This window comes from Dermacentor silvarum, chromosome 7 (genome assembly GCF_013339745.2).
Source record: "Dermacentor silvarum isolate Dsil-2018 chromosome 7, BIME_Dsil_1.4, whole genome shotgun sequence".
NCBI classification, from domain to species: Eukaryota; Metazoa; Arthropoda; class Arachnida; order Ixodida; family Ixodidae; genus Dermacentor; species Dermacentor silvarum.
Window position 1 is genome coordinate 134,037,256 of NC_051160.1, and position 19,115 is coordinate 134,056,370.

Below are 19,115 nucleotides of genomic sequence, written 5' to 3' on the forward strand. Positions count from 1 at the left end.
GAAGAAACAGGCCAACCTAGAGGCAGTAAGGGTTGTCTTGCTAATATTTTACAGAAAATACATAGAAACAAAGTTCAACGTTTCCAGAATGGCTGACAGGAGTCGTAATATTTATCTTCAGTCTCAGGCGAGTCGCTCACTTTTGTACGCGAACTCTGCAGCTCTATAGGAAAACTATCCTTTTTTCTTCTTAACGTGAGGAGGAAATGAGATATATCGGAAGAAGTGAAAGAACTTTTATATTTTTCAGCCATGCCTTAGATGTTCTCGCCTTTAGGGAAAATGAATGAAACCGTAACTAGGCTAATCTCATTAAAGGGAAACTGAGACATCCACCAAAATGTAGCAATTTGCTGCAATGGAAACCCAACCCGGTTCCTCGAAAGAAAGCCTCGCAGTTGAAGAAAAATTCGTCCTGGTCCGGGACTCGAACCCGGGACCACCGCCTTTCCGGGGCAGCCGCTCTACCATCTGAGCTAACCAGGCGGCTACCAGATGGCAGGGCGAAGTCGAATTTGTCGACAACTCCAAGCAAAGGCAAGTGTATGACGTAATAGTTCAGCGGAAATCCGCTAGGTGGAGATAGGATATAAAGGGAATTCCGCTGAACTATTACGTCATACACTTGCCTTTGCTTCGTGTTGTCGACAAATTTGACTTCGCCCTGCCATCTGCTAGCCGCCTTGTTAGCTCAGATGGTAGAGCGGCTGCCCCGGAAAGGCGGTGGTCCCGGGTTCGAGTCCCGGACCAGGACGAATTTTTCTTCAACTGCGAGGCTTTCTTTCGAGGAACCCGGTTAGGTTTCCATTGTAGCAAATTGCTACATTTGGGTAGATGTCTCAGTTTCCCTTTAATTACTTATCTCCACCTAGCGGTTTTCCGCTGAACTATTACGTCATACACTAGGCTAATCTCGGAAGCAGCAATTGAAGTGGGAGGTATGGCACCAAGGCAACCAGAAGGTAAGCTCTCCCAAGTAACAAAGGACCTAATAAAAAACAACGACAAACATGAAAGTGGCAATCTCGAGAGACCAAATAGAATTCGCTGAACTGTCAATACTGATCAACAAGAAGAAAGTAAGGGATATTCGAAATTATAAAGTGAAAAAATTCACGAAACAGTAAAATATGGACGCAGAATAAAATCAGTGTGAATGTGTACTTGCGAGTAAAAATTACTGCGGCAAACCGAAAGCTGTACTTCATACTTCGAGTTAAAGCTGAGGTAAATGGCTACCCGTTAACGTGTTTTAACAATTGAAAGCTGTCTGTTAGGGAAAAGTCTGAACTGCCCGACATTAGGATCGCATCCTAGGATGTCCTTGCTAATATTATACAGAAAATAGGTATTGTGAGCATTATTCATACGTTTCATATTCTCATCTGTACATACTCATCATCACCGTTTTGGGGCCCGGTAGTGGGACTCTCGCTCGAGAGAATAAAGGAGAGTCTGACTGCCTAAACCTTGTCACGCAAGTGGTGGAGGTGCCGGGTACGTCGAGGATAATAATTGTAGTACGAACGCCGACGTTGTGGTACAGGCTCAGAAAAATCATCCCTTTCAAAACCGTCATAGCCACGCCTTTCATCTTCCGGACGGCGTCGGCAGAACCTTGAAATGTGGCCACAGATGCCGCAGTAGTAGCAAACAGGTCGAGGTGGACTCCACGTGTTGTAAGATTCAAGAGGTGGTGGTGGCGCAGTGATAGGATTCAGGGACCCGTGCAGTGCAGGCGCCTGCTGTGGTGGCTGCTGCAAGGGCGGCACCAGGGAGGCAACCTGAGCATAAGTTGGTGCAGGTGCCTGCTGTGGTGGCTACTGCAAGGGTGGCAGCAGGGAGGCAACCTGAGCATAAGTTGGCCTAGGGATGGGTTGTGGGCTCGGGACTTGTGGACAAGTCACGGCAGCTATCTCTTCCCTCACGATATGGCGGAGGCCGCCACCAGGAGGAGTCATATGGACCTCAGGAATGGTAGACGATGCATGGGCGTGCAGTTCCTCACGGATGATGGAGCGAATTAGGGCACGTAGTTCGCTGTCGTTGGAAGCTATGAAATCAGAAGTGTCAGGGTGTAAGCGAAGCATATTAAGGTCATCGAGGCGCTGACAATATTAACATAGTTCAATGTTTCCAGAATGGCTCACAGCAGTCGTATTATTCATCTTCAGTTCCAGGCGTTTGTTCACTTTTGTACGCGAACTCTGCAGCTCTATAGGAAAACTATCCTTTTTTCTTCTTAACGTGAGAAGTAAATGAAATATATCGGAAGAAGTGGAAGAACTTTTATATTTTTCAGCCATGCCTTTGATGTTCTCGCCTTAGCGAAAACCTGGTTCAATGCGACTAGTGACGCGAGTGTTATACCATGATACCGCTGTTGCTCAGTGTAGTGTGAAAATTGATAACGTGAGATAGTGCACTAGATTATGCTCCGTATTTGTCATGCAGTCAACTTGACGACTACTTTGGTAATACGCGGTATGATGAATGTGTAACAGCTGAATCGCTGCGTGTTGTTTGTGTCACAATATATCTTTCACCTCACCTTCGGGTAATGTTTCTGCGTTTGTACTGGTTTTTCAAAAGATCGGTTTTGCTGATTCTATAAACACACCTATAATTGCGCAGCGCGGCTTCAACAGTGATCTCTTTTTAGCAAACAGTAACAGTGCAGAACTTATTCACTTTTTAAATGCTCATCACTGCGATAACAAGACATCTGTCGACTATAATCAACAATATTGTTTTTACCCTGGTGGATTGTGCATTACCAATCATTAAAATATGCTATAGGTGATGTAAGGTCCTATTTCTGTGACCTTCAAGGTATTCTGCATAAATAAATACATTTGTTTTCTGCTGATCTCCGTGGCCACTTGCCAACATTTTAATTTTTACGGCATAAATCTTTCAAAAGCCCTATAATCCAGCATATAATACTAAACAATACGAATACGCAGGCTTTCTGTGACTCGCTGGCGACAACTGACTTCGAAGACCTTTTCGGTGCAACTGACTGTAATGCAGCTTATGCTTTGTTCATGTCAAAAAATCAAAACTCAGTATTTCGCATCTTCTTTCTTTGATTACCACCATACCCAGTAGATGATCAAGAAATCCGTGGGTTTCAAAAGAACTACTTTAAAGAATTCAAGAGGAACCATACCTTCATGTGATTTTTCTTTCAATTAAGCAACACGAGTAGTTAGGATACAAGAAATTCCGAAATTAACTTAGCTCCGACATACGCAAGGCGGGAAAACAACCCTACACGCGCACATTTTTATGATTACAAACGACCGTTTTAAATTATGGAATAATAAAAACATTGCCAAAATGATAATCTCACTAGCATAAAAGAAATGAAGTGGCAAAGCGCCTGCTATGTTTATTCGCATTTTCTATCGTCCGGAGCTTTTACAAATGCTAAGAGTTTCGCTAACGATTCCCAGTGCTACATAAAACAACCTATTACATAAACTATTTTTATAACCATGCCAGTGTAGTAAAGGAACAGATGTCATGTCTAATTACTAGAAAGTCTCATCCTTATCATGAGAATAGCGTTACACGTATCAAGGCAGCCTTAGCACTAGTTAGCATACCTTTAGCTCCTATTTGCATTCTCACGTTTAAGGCAGATATATTCCCCAACCTTATGAAGAAACAGCGCGTTAATCTTCTTAATAAATGGGGCACACTCAAAATCCGAATTATTAGCGTGCAATGTTATTGCTCGCTTTTCTCTCTAAAAGGGCTGAACAGGTTATAATAGGGGGGTTATGAGGCTTTTTTGTTCAAGAATTAAGTTATCAGTGATAACCAGTTTGGTTTAAAAATGTACATCGACAGAAAATTCCTCATTGCACGCCAGGAAAAATGTTGCAAACACAGACAAACAACATATAAATCCTGGATGTTTCTAGAATTTGACAGAGCTTTCTATTCGATAAAATATATTAGGGTAATCAAAAAAAGTAAGAAAAATCTGGTGTAAGGGGAATATCTTCACGGCTTATTGAAAGTTACTTGTGAGAAACTGTGCTCGCTTTTCAAAGAAAAACATAGCATACTGGAATGGCAGCGCCTAATATTCCATATAGATTATTTTCAGTACTTTATCTCCGCTTTTTGAGAGAATCCAATACAAGTATACCCACCCGATGCACTTTCTATCGCAACACCAAATGTCCCTTTGCACGTCGCCGTTTCGTTTCCTGTCGTTTTCTTTTCGAAGTTCTAATTTAGTTATCCTACCCTGCTCACCAGTTTATTGTCTTCCACCTTTTCCATTGAGGGTTGGGGAGAGCGAACAACGCGTACATGAAAGCACCGCTAACCAAGGCAGTTGCTGTTCCTGTCGAAGACAAGTGAGCTTGTTAAGCTCATCACTTCAAGCCTTCTATTTCCTGTGAAGTTCTCTCTTGCTTATTGCTGGGTAGGTAACCGAACCTCATACTCGGATGGGCTAAACATATTTTGATAGCGTTTGCGCAATTACGAGCTTTAACACTTTAGCTCGAACATGTGCCTCCTACGTTCATAAAGCACCATTGTATAAGAAAACAGCTTACCCCCTTCTATCCGCCCCCTCACTATCTGCACAGGCCCTGATCAAGCATGGGCCTGGGTAATTTCTTAGCATTTAGACTAAAATAAAAACCGCATGGGTGAGAAAAATATATGGACAAACCAGGACGAAAAAAAACAAAAAAAGACCTTGAAGTCTAAAGAACCCGTCAAATATTACTTGCAAAGGTAGTACTTTTGAAGAAACGACTGTATTTGTGAGTTCTATTGTTCTGTGCATACGTTGCTAAATTCTTGCCTTTGAATCGCGCATCTGTTATTTTTTTTCTGGAGTGCCGGCTTTGAGTGCATCGGCCCAAATTTTAACGAATGGGCAGACACAATCGCATATAAGCTAGCAGTCATGTGGGTTGGCAGTGATAAATATAGTTTTGAAATTACCAGAACGTGACTTCACTGTTTTGACTGCAGCACACATGCGTGCTCGTCCCGCTGTCGGTGATCCATGTGAGTTATGTTCAATGTGAGATATTCACAACGGGTACTGAAGGTGACTGTACATGGCGTGAGCTGGTGTTCACAAATAATTTGAAGAATGCTGTGTTAAAATTTCGAAGGCATTTGGTGTGTCCCGCCATTCGTTTACAGGTTGAATGCTTATTCCGTAATACCGCCTAAATGATAAGCATTTGCGTTCGAGAATTCAACAAAAACACTTGACATTTTGCGGTATTGTCGAACAGGCATGTCACCTATAAATCAGCAGAGGGAGACAACCAATGCATCCTAACATATAGAACATCATTCTGCAGCCATCAAAACTCTTTGAAAGCTCCTTGCTTCTATCTTATGCTGAGAAATAGTTACGAATAGCGCGTATGTTTGTCATCTTACGGAGGTCCGTCTCTAATTATTGAATAGCTGTACCAAATAGGTGCGAGGCCACTGACAGGAAACAAAAAAAATACAGTTGGTATTCTCACCTTCAGCTGCCATTTTTACGTCGTCCGGGTGTGTGTAATAGCGTGGGTCCAAGATGGGTGCGTCTTTGTAGTTTCTGCTGCGAAGCTTGATAAAACCTCTGCTCTTCAAGCGATTCATCCCTATGGCGATATGAAATGCGTTGCTTCCACGCTTAGGCCTAAAGTATCCATCGTATATCTGCATGTCGGAAACAAAACAAACGTTTAAAGAGCAACAGTAATTAACTCTGTCACTGTCTGGTCCCTCCACGATTGTTATTGTAGTCTAATATATATCTTAGTTATGTAAATTCAAGGAGCTTCCGCTAAACAAAAAATTTAAGGCTATTGAAACGCTCAAGTGAAACACTGTAAACCAAATTTGCAGCGCAACTTGTTTTGCTATACTCTTAGCAATTTGAACCGCTGCACGGCTCATTCTACACTGAAGTGTGTTGAGCCACAGTCAAGGTAGCTTTTACACATTGCTCAAACCTCATCATCCGCTGTCATTTTGTTCATTTTAGGTTGCACAGACTTTGTACGGTAACTCTACTAAGCCGATAACTGCTTTGTGGCCCTCATTGATTTGGTGGCAGTGATGATTGCTTGGGACTGCATCGTTAACATTCATATTCAACATATAGAATCTCCGTTGATAATAAGCGCTGCTTGCTGCGATAAGTGAGAGCATGACGGCCACCTCACGCCATTTCCTGTAACTTACAAAAATAAGTTAATCGAAGTTGTGTCGGCGCCATTAGCGGCACGGCGTGGCTGCATTAAGCATTCGTGGCAGTGGCACTTGTCTTGCACGGAATCCTTAAAGTTAATTTTACCCGTGCAGTTTCATGAAGGCTCAATTTATAGTTATTTCGATATGTGCGGTACTATATAGAAGCAATCACAATTTATTTCGTTCTTTCCCATTTAGCTATACCCCTCTTAATTTCTTTCAACTATTTTCATTGTGACGACTGAGTTGGGAGTTACTAGTTTAGTGTTATTCATTTTATCTACCATTTATAGAAACTATGAAAGTATTTAAAACCTGGTGTGGCCCATCACCAACAAGGCTGATACAGGGCCCAACAACAAACATGGACATTCGTAATAACAGCATGTAGCAGGCTATCCTTAAATTTCTCTAGACAATATGCACAGTCTCAACAACGACTAAACAACAGTACTTATGTGTAACAGTGTTTTAAATGCGAAGCATTTCTTGACGAACATTTGCCACTATGACATTATCTATCTATCTAGCCGCCTACGTCTTGGTGCTCTCATGGTCGTTTTGTTAACTTGGTAGGTACCAAAATCGGCATAGTATGACAACAGTGTATGTCGGATATAAATAATAGGTCATGTCATGAATGTCATGACATGCGTGCCATTTAAGTCATAAAACAGCCGCCTAAAATCCCAATGACCCAGCTAAAAAACATTAACACTCAAAAACCACTAAAATGCGTTAGGACGTGGGTACTAAGTGAAGAAAACACTAAAGGATTGTTGTAGAAGCCAGAGCCCTGAGCATGATTCAGAAAAAATAAAAATAACTCAGAAAAAACACGATTAACAGCCATAAACCACTGAAATGGGATCAGACGTGGATACTAAGTGAAGGAAACACTAAAGGATGGTGGTAAAAGTCATAGTCATGAGCATGGCTTAGCAAAAATGACAATGACTCATCAAAAAAAAAAAGATTAACACTCAAAAACCACTGAAATGGGTTCGGACGTGTATACTAAAAACACTAAAGGATGGTGGTAGAAAGAAGCCAGAGTCATACCATGACTCAGCAAAATGGCAATGACTCAGCGAAAAAAGATTAACACTCAAAAACCAATGGAATGGGTTCGGATGTGATAGTGAGTGAAGGAAAAGGCTAAATCTTTGTGGTCGCAGTCATAGACATGAGCATAACTAAGGCTTTACGCCTTAAGGTCTCTTAGGCGTAGCTAAAGGGACTCCTGTGGACTCAATACATGAATGTCATAACAGGCGTGTCGTGTAGGTCATGAAACAGCCGCCTACGTCTTGGTGCTCTCATGGTCGTTTCGTTAACTTGGCAGGCACACTGCTTCACCTAACATCGATTCCCACAGGGCGTGGGATCTGTAGGCTTTATAAAACATGGAATCTTCTGAAAAAGGTGATAACGTAGGCCAGAGTGTTGCGAGAACGCTTCTGAAGGAAGATTTGTGATTTTTATTACTCGTGCAATACGTGCTAGCAATCGTAGTCTTACGAGAAACTGTTTCCAGTACGTCGATTGACACAAAGAGACGCTTTGCGAAATGATTGAAAATGGACTTGTTGCAAACTTGTAAAAGGGACGCAACAAGCAAGGTGTCTTTCTGAGCAAGGCAATATCATTAAGTTTCTAAAACCCATATGCAGGTTCAATGCACGAGTGACAATGTATGCGAAGCGAAGTATTCGCGAGATGATTAATAATTGCTAGGAAACTAAGTGCCAAGCGTACAAGTGTCTTTACTGTCATCTTTTGCGACGTGTATTCGCATGTGTGTTTAGCTTCTGCACCCCACAGGACACAACTTTGGCGTCATCAAGCGTTCACGTTTGTGCACTAGATCGTTCACAACCTATGCCTAATGTAAACAGCATTTAAGGCTAATGCTCATGGTGAAAGGTCGATTCAGTGATGTCACGAGGAGGAAAGCCATGTTTGAAATTTATATAGGGGAGAATAATGGGACGAGGGTAAACGCAGAAAAACATGCGGCGTTGGCAAGGTTGACTAGTATTTGTCTGATTCATTCCTACACCTGTGCCGTAATTGAAGCTGGCACGCGCACATGTGCATTTGAGCGAAGTGCTCTGGCAAGCACATGCTGCGCGGTGTACGCACGCGGAAATTTTACCAAAGAGCTAGTTGACATTAGGGGGAGAAAAAAGGAGTTTGCGTGCGACTGTGACCCATTCATTAGAAAATGGGCCGTCAGTGCTTGCAGCCCGAATTTCGATCCCATCTTCGGACGTGTAACTCCTTTATTTTTATATGTGTCTAAGGTGTTCGCCAAAAGAGCAGAATCAGCAGCCGTGGTGTACAATGGCCGGTATGGCATGCGAAGAAATCTTCCTTTTAAAAGGGACTAGATATTTTTCAGAGAACTGCCTTGAGCTGACGCTGTGCGGCAACTTAAACTCGAGACTGTTCAACTAAAATGACGTAGCCTTTAGACAGAATCTGCAAGCGCCCGATACCAGTCACTCAATCACTTGGATTAGAACTAAATGGACGAAGAGCGCCAACATGAGTACCCGTCGTGTAAGCCTAGACGCAATGTGGGTTGGGGAGGACACATAAGTAACCGGCAGTCAGTGTACAACGAAGCGAAGGAAAGCACCGTTAAGAATATTTTTTAGTGATATGATGCGCAAGTTAGAATCCGCTAGCGCAAGACAGGGATAATTGGAGATCGCAGGTAGAGGCCTTCGTCCTGCAGTGGACATAAATATAGGCTGCTGCTGCTCATGATGATGATGATAGGATAAGAAATGATGATATTATGGGAAATGAAAATGTACGAAAAACAACTTGACCAATGTTAGAGCCAAACTCACATTTTTCGCATTACCCGTATGATGCTATACAGATTGAGCTATGGTTGAGACCCTTCTCCTGTATACTTTCTTTTATATTTTTGCACATGTGCTAACCTCAGTTCTTGAAATGTTAGCGCCACCACCCAAGGTCATGACAGCGTATGTAGCATATTTTTTCTGCCACAGACGCACGTACCGCATCAACTTGAGGCAAGTGGCCAACAAACCCTCACATGGTACCTCATAGCTTCAAATATGCCAAAGTCGAGATCTAGAATATTCAGAATATAAACATGTTTGTCAAACGCCAATTTATGTGACAGTTTCAGCATTCACTTTACGTATACGCTGCGCCCCAAAACCTGCCACCAATAATTTAATGCGAATACTGTGTTTGCTATCTGTGCTCTAATGGCAGAGGGAGCTTTGCGGAATTAACATAGAAATTGAGCTTCGAAATGATAAATATAGTACCCCAAAGGTTGCGCAGCACACATGTAGCTTCAAACGCAGCGAAGTATTTGAGATAGTACGTTACATGCGGTAATAGTATTTAAATCTAGAGATACAGCTAGAGATAAGTGCTGTTCATATCAATTTGTAACACTTTCTTGTAAGGCTAGTGCAATTACGACGAGCTTTGTAGTGAAACGTCTTGGCAAAAATGCATTCCTAGGTACGGCGATCGAACAGACTTGTCGTGTTCATGTACCAAGAGTTCAGCTACCTAAAAAACATGTAGTACAAAAAACGTCACGTCATATCATTTTCTACCTGACGTGGTAATGACATCCTACTCCAAAACGGCTACTTTATGTATTCCTTTCTTCGCTTGTCCAGTGGAAGACGAACTCCACTCCTGAGGCTAAACATACGCAATACATAAAGGCGTGAGCTTGTGCATAAGCGCCGTTATACGGGGTATGCACTCGCGAACATCGAGGCCGTCATGTTGCTGTGCATCTAAAACGGTGAGAAGCTACGCGTTATCTAGGTATGCATACCTCCAGCAGCATAATGGAAGCCATGAATAGGAGAATAATATGGCATATGTGAAGTCACCTGAATACTTTATATAAAGCATCTTGACTCGTGATGTACGCTGAAGAAAACGGGACGAGAGCCGAGTGTCGCGGCAGCTGGTAGAAAGAAGCGACAACAATAGGCGGTACGCTTTAGAGGCTCATAATAACTTCTCACCTTTTTCGCTCGTGGATGCTAGCACTTTGACACAATTGAAACACTAACTGACGCTTAGGAACGGGCGAAGGCTTCTAACATCATATGCTCCAATCACAACACGGCAAATATTCACTCGTAGAAGCGAGGGTTTTCATGTGAAGGGTACGCTCTTTACTAGTAAAGCGTGAAATAACAGTAACTTCAGTGTAAAGTGTGGGCCAAACAATTCGATGCCCTGCCCTTGCTAGAGGAGTTCAGCCATCCAGACGCTTATCTGGTAAAAATTCATACGTTCTTTCAGAACGGCTTTAAAGTGAAGCTTTCTAAGAGGGCCTTCCCAGACTTGGCTGACCGTGGCTGGTACTTCTGAAGTTGCTGAGAGAAATGGTTTACATAGTGGAAGACAAGCATAAGGTAATCTCGGGGGCTTCATTTTAGTGAAACTAGACACGTAGAGTCATCTAGTTGCGCTGCCTTCAAGCCTGCGCGGGGTATCCGAGACATGAAGCTTATTTTCCGGGCAGGTGTGCAATCGCTATAGGGGGATCAATGCGTTGCAGAAAACTATAAAGTGTAAATAAGCGCTTCACAAAAGCTTCGCTTCACAATACATTCGCATGTCTTCGTTGGATCCGCATAATTTTTTTTCTTTGTCGACATTCAATTTATTACCATAATAATACATATTTTTTCTCGTCTCCTTATTTTCTTTCCAACGCGCCATTTGCGACACTGGCACTCACGTCCTGGCGAACGCCGAGGTCTTTTATGAACCGCTCGCCTTCAACGCTCGCACCCGAGATACTGAGCAGGTACAGTTGGAAGTCCGGGTATTCCCGAGACGCGAACGATGTGTTCATGAAGGCGGTGGCCTCGATTCCAGCCGGAAGGGAAAATGGACCTGCGCAAGTGGGCAAGCTTTTTAGCATGCTATACTTATGACTGAAACGCAGCTCGATTGTGAAAAACGAGCAACTACTGAAGTACATGTAAAAAGTAGCAGTTTCGTCCGAAAGGCGAAGCGTCGATTCCGATAGCAAATTAGTAGACAGCTGTACGAAGTTAGGATAGTAACTTCGGCTGTATAAACTTGGAAACATTCGCTTACTAACTAAATTAACAATCATGCTGTCAGCCCACAAAGGCAAACAGTGAGCACATCACATTCGATGACCAAGGACACTCTCTCAAAACACTGGCGTGAGGAAGCGCGGTGACAGCCGCGAGCGAAGTCGCCTTCGTGATGTCTATCGCGTAAACGCAAACTGAACGGCGAGATCAGCAGCACGCACAAAGCTATGAGCCGTCCGCAGATCACTTTCAAGGTAAGGCGCAGGCGACCGCGCGCGGCCGTACGAAGTGCGCAGTAGATTGCCGGAGCCCCCCCCCCCCCCCCCCCCCGCCTCTCTCCCGCGCTGCCTTGCCGCTTCCCTCCCTGCGCGTGCGAGAGTGAGCCGCGATTGGCGGTTCCCCTCGTGCGCTTCCACTGGCATATACAGCATTTGACACGCGGCGACGGTGTTCTCGCCCATGACCATTATCCGGAACATAACGGCGATGCCGACACCGAGGGCAGAAATGCACGTGGAGTGTCCATTTAAGTGCTATCGCAATAAAAATAATTACCAGTACCGAAAATAGTGCTGCTGTTCACTGTAAGTACCACTGTTTGAGGGAACTTTTCAAACTGACTTGGAGTACTGAGCATGTGCCACTTGGTCTGTGCTGGTCTCCAATAAACCACTTTCATGCCAACATGGGTGAGCGGCACGGAGTCAGTAGTTATGTGCCACTGTTCAATAAACTCTTTGACACTAACTTGGGCAATGAAGTGCATGCCAATGGGACTGTGTCGCACTAGAAAGACAAAAAAAATCTATTACATTTCTCCTATGCTGAGCGGAATCGAATTCATGCCACAAGGGTTCCTCAAGAACAGCAACCCGACGCATTAGCAGGCTGCGTCAAAAATACCCTAGGTATATGCCACTCTTCAATAAACGCCTGTCTCGCCAACGCTTTGGCGAGCTGCGCCATGAACGCACTTTGTATGTGCAGCTCTTCAATAAACCTCTTGCCAACTTAGGTCACTGAGTACTTGCCACTGAGTGCGCGACAGTCAAGGGAATCAATTCTTAGCGCTCGCAGGCACCGGTGCGCCACGCTTATTACCTCGGAGGCTATGCGGGAACGTCTGGGCACGGCCCCCGATGGCTTAGCGCGTCACAGAAAGAAGCGCGCGAGAAGAACCCGGTTGAGGCAGGACGTGTTTCTCAGCGTTCTCACGCACCGGTGCGCTATGCATTTCGAAGGCCACGCGCAGGTTCCGCAGCGGCGGTGCTTGATTCCACCGAGTGTTCTTATGGAATCGCGAAACAGGAATTTCGCAGCAGTACACACCTCATACATAGCTCATTTCGATGGTGGCAATGCATTAATTGTGTCACTATATTGATTCATTGCTGAAAGAATTAGCATGGAAAGTCATCATGACATGCGTTCTGTCGCACTATTTTCCTTCTCTGTGACCGATTCATTTCACTCCGCGCCTCTTATTCAGCTTGTCTCTTCTAGCACATTCCCAGTGGCACATGGTCATTGACACACGCCCAATTGCTTGTGTGGTCTATTCCTATGTTGTCTATTTGGGCATGTACCGAATGGCACATACCAACAGGCACATACTCTGGAACATATAACCAGGGGAGGAAATTGGCCTGAATTATATTAAATACGAACACGCCGCAACGCGTACGAAGTTCCCAAGAAATGCTAATGAAAATAATGAACACAGTTACTGAACTTTCGTAGGAAAATTGCCCAACAGCATTATTGCACAGCTTTCCGACCCCGGGATAGCATAAAACCTATCCTACGGGACACTTGCAATAGTTCCACAGGGTTCGTACTGAAACGTGACTGGTACCCACTAAGCAGGCGAGTACAAAACAATATCTTCACAGTGACGTGCCGGCGTACCAGTTTTGAGGAGAGCGTACTCTGTGGTGGCGGTTACGCTTTGTGGCCACACTTCCACGTCCCTAGTTGTCGTGGCTGCCGTGCCTAAATTGAGGAGGTGGTCCTGGAGGTTCTCGCCCACGGGGAGGTCCGCCACCACCGGGATCTGTGATTTTTTGCACGTGTTTGTCGAAATTTACCAAAAACTCCAATAAAAGGCACCCTTTACCACATTCGTAAATTTTGGCGTATTTGGCAATTGCAGTGCTTCCAGCCGCTACCTGAGGAAGATAAACAAAAGCGAGGCTTTGAGAGCGAAGCTCTTAGGCGCCTGTTTTTGCGGCGAGGGTCGACGTGGCACCTCGTAACGGAGCGAACGAGCAGAGCGAGAAAAGAAAGCGAACGCAGAGCGCAGAAGGCGAATAAAGGCGGCGAAAGCGAGGAGAGCGTGAGCAGGAATGCAGAGGAGGAAGGTGCAGCCGAAACATCAGGCGGAAAGCGGGAAAGGAGGATTTGGCGCAAGCTTGAGAAGGCAAGCGTATTGCCGTGCAAGACGGACTATGGCAACGATGGCTGCGAGGTGGCGCCACAGTAGCGCGCATGTGCTCGCATCGGCTCGCCTCCCCTTTTAGAAACTGTTCTAGCATAAGAACGTCATTAGGAATATGGGCTTGAAGTTTTTAATAAATATAATAGCAGCGCAGGGCTGGGTAAAAATTATACTCCTTTTTCATATTGGCATTCTTGTGTCATTTGTACAAATATGAATGTCGTGGATATTGGCACTCCCTTAGCCAGGCACAGATTAAGGAGTATTTTATCAATTTTAAGAAAAGTACAGGACATTTGCGGTTCCGATGTTCGATCATGTGCACCGCTAATATTAAAGAGAAACAAATTTTGACGGTGCTTGCGGTACTTCATTTGTGGGAAGATGAAAAACACATTGTTACACTATTTGTGTCTGCTGTGCAGTAAACATTTTGCTTGTTGAGGAGAAAAGTTTGGCATATTTTTGGGATTGCCATCAAACAATGTTTCTTACGTCTTTTCAGAATCCCATTCGCTCTTAAGGAAGTGGAGTGCGAGAAGATTCGGTAAATACGATTTTCTGCAGACAAACATGTGTCAACATTGGGGTGCTGTTGTGCTGGAAAACAGAGAAGCACCTGTGTCTGACGTAGCCAAACCTACAGTTGACACGTGTTTGTCTGCCAAACCTCCTTTAGGTTTGGCTACGTCTGATTTTTACTGTTGTCTTCGAGTCATGGAAAACCAGCTAGTCCTATTCCTTACGTTAAACAAGCAGGAAGAGAGTGGAAATTGTGATAGTTGATTATTCCCGATTGCTGAATGGCAGCGTTTAAAACGACTGTTACGACAAGGAGACGTACCAAAAGAGCCGGCGTCCAAATGGTTTTATTTGTCAAAGCGCAGATATTTCAACCCCTGAGAAGCACATTGAACCACAGCCTAACCGATGCGCATACGTTTTTTTTTTCTTGTCGAGAAGCATAAAAAATACCACGAATGCAACTTGTCCCATCACTGCGCACTACGGGGGCGTGTTTCATTCTTTGTCGAATAGTGTGCCGTTGCAAAGGCGTAGCAACATACGATATGATAAACTACTGAAGCAGATTCGGTACACAGGCATGTTGATCAATGGGAGAACGAGCCTTCTTTTGTTCTTCGTGAAAAGGAAAATGCATTTTTAGCGCGGTGTAGACAAGTGTGTTAGTGCTTTTCCTTGACTATGAAAGTTCTCTCTCTAACCGACAAAAACGACATGGAAGCCGGTGCTCTCTGTAAATTGTTTTATGGTAATCATCGTACATGCCTTTTTTTGTTATCAGGCGTCGGATGTGCTTTGGTGTTGAATCTCGCATGAAACGTTTGATTGCTCCATTGTGCATCAAAAGTTTACTCGCTGATTGTTGCTTGCTTTAATAAATTGCCTAATTGAATTAGTACTGGTACCGAATTTTCGCATTCTCGCGAGAGCAACAACAGCAGAAAAGGCTAGTTCAGCCGAAATTCTGCTTCTTATAATTTCTCCCATCTTCATCGCATTGATGAAGGAAGGACCTCGGCCTTCATCAATGCGATGAAGATGCGAGATGCGAAGATGCATTGGTGTTCCAGTTACTTGCTTAACAAAACGTAGCTTTATGCATTGAAGCACAAAAGTAAATGGAACGCCAACGCATTTCTCCGCAAAGTAATTGAATGAATATCTAGAAACTGGTGTCATCCTGAGAATTCGTTCGAAGTGGATCCGCCTTGCGATCTCCACGGCTACAATTTTTAAATTACAATATGGGGCATCAGGTAATTAGTTAAAAACTGAATTAGTGAATTTTTGTTAATTCGTCGATTACACATGTCAATTAACCAGCGCATTAACCAGACCAGCGCATTAACCAGAATTGCGCGATATGCCACAGGCAACCTTTAAAAAATTTTGAAAGTGTTCGCTGAAACACCCTGTATATGTTTGTGTGTGTGTGTGTGTGTTCGTGTAAGAGTCGCAACCGTCAATATCTTATATAATGCAGATTGATTTCACCCGTCATGATTGCTTAGTGGAGATGGTGTTGGGCTGCTAAGCACGGCGGCCACATTTCGATGGGGGAGAAATGCGAAAGCACTGGTGTACTCAAATTTAGCTGCACGTTAAGGAACATCCCGAGTCCCCCAGGGCTACGGCGTGCCTCATAATCAGATCGTGGTTTTGGCACGTAAATCCCCATTACTTTAAAAGATAGATTTTCACACAATGTCCGAATGTCTCCTCATTTGTCCAAAGGAAATTACTTGAATGCACGTAAATGCATTCCGCTGCTGCCAATTTTGTTAAGTAAATGAAAACACAACATAAATATTCTTTGAATAGGCAAAAGCTTTCGATAAGGTGTCTCATGTTACGTTATCATATTACGTTATACATAAGTGTTACTTTCAAAAACTCCGTTCTTACATGGGGGCTCATTCCTTATTTCACACAAAGAGACAGCAGCATGTACAACTGGTACGTGAACAATACAGTTCATCTTCTTTAGCCTCTGCTTCATCCCAGGGAAGCATTCTAGGGCCCCTTTTTTCCTGGTCTTCATGAATGATTTGCCTGGAAATATTACTACTCAAATAAGAATTTTCGCAGACGATTACATAATATACAAAAGAATAGAATCACGGAACGATCAGGCTGAACCTAATCTCACCTTACGAAAGATAAGGGATGGTGCGATTATTGGCAAATGCAGCTAAACCCAACTAAGTCAGTATTCGTGCCTCTTTCTAGAACTAAATAATTAATGCGTTCTCAGATAGTACAAATGACCATGAACTTACCCGAGTTAACCAATGTAAATACTAAGGCCCCATATTTATACTCGACTTGCGCTGTAATCTTCATATAAAAGAACTTTGTTCAAAATCGAATGAGCGTTTATGGAAACTCAGACGAAACATGTATTGCGCCTGACCAGAAATTAAAATCTCAGCTTGGTGAGACATACCATTGAATACGTTAAACTTTTATGGGATCCCTATACCCAAACTAGCCTTTTAAAACCTAAAATTCCGCGTCTGGCGTTCACGTTTATATTTATGAAATGTCGTCCTTGTCACTTTGAAAACTCGCTGAGCTTCAGGAGCTGGAAAAACGAACCGAATGTAAATTTAAAGACTAAAATTTTTTCTGAGTGATCCACAGTGAAAGAAAAATGATCAATGTTAAATATTTTCAAACAAAAGCTGACGAAACCACCAAGCGCCGCATGTACGTGCTTCCTCCCATAGCGCGTAATGACTTCTTTAAATATAGTTTGTTTCCTCGGGCCATTAAACATTGGAATTATTTACGGAACTCAGTTGTCACATCAAATTCTGCTAGTTATTTTTTAGAGACACTATATCGCCTAGTGTAGCCTGATGCTCTTTCATAAAAGTGTTATCATGTTTAATGTGGTTTGTTTGCTTTTTTGTTTGATTTTCACCTTCGCCTGTTCTTGTGGACTTAATACCGCGTCTTCTTCTTTCTAGGGGTTTAAGTGCCAAAACCAGTTCTAATTATGATTATGAGTTCGTAGTGGAGGGCTCCGGAATAATTTTGACCACCTGAGGTTCTTTAACGTGCCCTACAACGCAAGCACACGGGCGTTTTCGTTTTTCGCCTTCATCGAAATGCGGCCATCGCGGTCGGAATTGAATCCCGCGACCTCAGCGGCGCAACGCCTTAGCCACTGAGCCACCGCGGCAGGTGGGCTTAATACCTCGCTTTCGATGTATCAGGAACGACCTTTCTTCTTTTTTTCTTGCAAATGCATCTCTTTTGTTTATGTACCTACGCTGTCCAATCCTGTAATAGCCAGTAAAATGCTGACAGTGCGAGTAAATGAAACTTAAATTTAGAAAGTGCAATCCACAAGTGAACGTAAAGAAAATGTTCGAGTGGCTGCCATGTCACAGCGATACGTTCAAAAACAGAGTGTTCAGAAGAACCAGGTGAATGCTTCTGTAATGGAGAATACATTTGCCGCTAAGTAAATACGTACACCCAGTCTGTCGAGATCTGATCGGGGACCAACTCCAGACAGAAGAAGAAGCTGTGTGCTGCCGATTGTACCAGCGGAAAGAACTACCTCCCGCTTCGCTCGCACCGTCTTCTCTTTACCGTCCTTCACGAACTTCACAGCAACAGCACGTTTGTTATCAAACACAACCTGCAAGATAAAATAAATAATCATCATCATATTTAGCCTCTTTTTATGTCCACTGAAGAACGAAGACCTTTCGCTGAAATCTCCAATTACCCCTGTTTTGCGCTAGCTGATTCCACCTTGCGCCAACCAATTTCCAAATTTCACCACCCCACCGTTTTCTGCCGTCCTCGTCTGCGCTTCCCTTCTCTTGGTACCCATTCTGTAACACTAATGGTCCACCGGTTATCTGCCCTACGCATTGCATGACATGCGCAGCTCCGTATTTTTCTTTAGTTGTCAATCAGAATATCGTCTATCTGGTTTACTCTGCGATCCACACAGCTTACTTTTTGTCTCTTAACGTTACACCTAATATTTATCGTTCCATCGCTCTTTGTGCGGTCCTTAAGTTATTTTCGAGCTTCTTTGTTAACCTCCCATTTTCTGCCCCGTATGTTAACACAGGTAGAATGCAATGATTGTGTATACACTTTTCTTTTGCGCAACAGTGATAAGCTCATTGACAGGATTTCGCAACGCCTGCCGTATGCGCTCCAACCTAATTTTATACTTCTGTAAATTTCTTTCTCACGATTGGGGTCCCCTGTGAGTAATTGACCTAAATAAACGTACTCCTTTACAGACTATAGAGGTTGAGTGGCGATCCTGAATTCTTGTTCCCTTGCCAGGCTATTTAACATTATGTTTGTTTTGTGCATATTAATCTTCAACCCCACTCTTACACTTTCTCTGTTAAGGTCCTCAATCATTCGTTGTAATTCGTCCCCATTGTTGCTCAATAGGACAATGTCATCTGCAAACCGAAGGTTGCTGAGATATTTGGCGTTGATCCTCCCTCCTAACTCTTTCCAGTAAAATAGTTTAGATGAAAAATCTCCTTTGAGGAAGTCTGAATCTGTGGCTTCAAGGCTTTGAAGTGGCAAGCTTTCATAATAAGTGACAGTGGCGTAAACTTTGTCAACTACTGAAAAAAAATGCTTACTCGCCGCAGTAAAATGCTCTTGTGGATGCGTTGATTAACCTATCTCGAAGAACAAGTGGGCATTGAATGTCACTTGTTGTAATTAAAGCATTCATTCAATATTTATCTCTTTAATAAATAAAGGGTATCACGCAATTTCTTTTGCACAACGTACATTCACTAAGAATGAATTTTACTTGAAGAGTGATC

The 19,115-nt window shown here is 43.4% G+C and overlaps 1 protein-coding gene across 1 annotated transcript in view; it reads right to left on the reverse strand.

Moving 5' to 3' along the window:
- The window catches only part of LOC119459192 (glucose dehydrogenase [FAD, quinone]), a 69,713-nt gene that overhangs the window by 10,050 nt on the left and 40,548 nt on the right, over positions 1 to 19,115 (reverse strand). Inside the window, exons 4-7 of the mRNA XM_049671627.1 lie at positions 17,777 to 17,944; positions 13,239 to 13,383; positions 11,003 to 11,160; positions 5,520 to 5,697 (exon numbers count right to left, since the gene is read on the reverse strand). Coding sequence (XP_049527584.1) covers positions 5,520 to 5,697; positions 11,003 to 11,160; positions 13,239 to 13,383; positions 17,777 to 17,944 — 649 coding nt within the window. The remainder of the gene's footprint in view (positions 1 to 5,519; positions 5,698 to 11,002; positions 11,161 to 13,238; positions 13,384 to 17,776; positions 17,945 to 19,115) is intronic.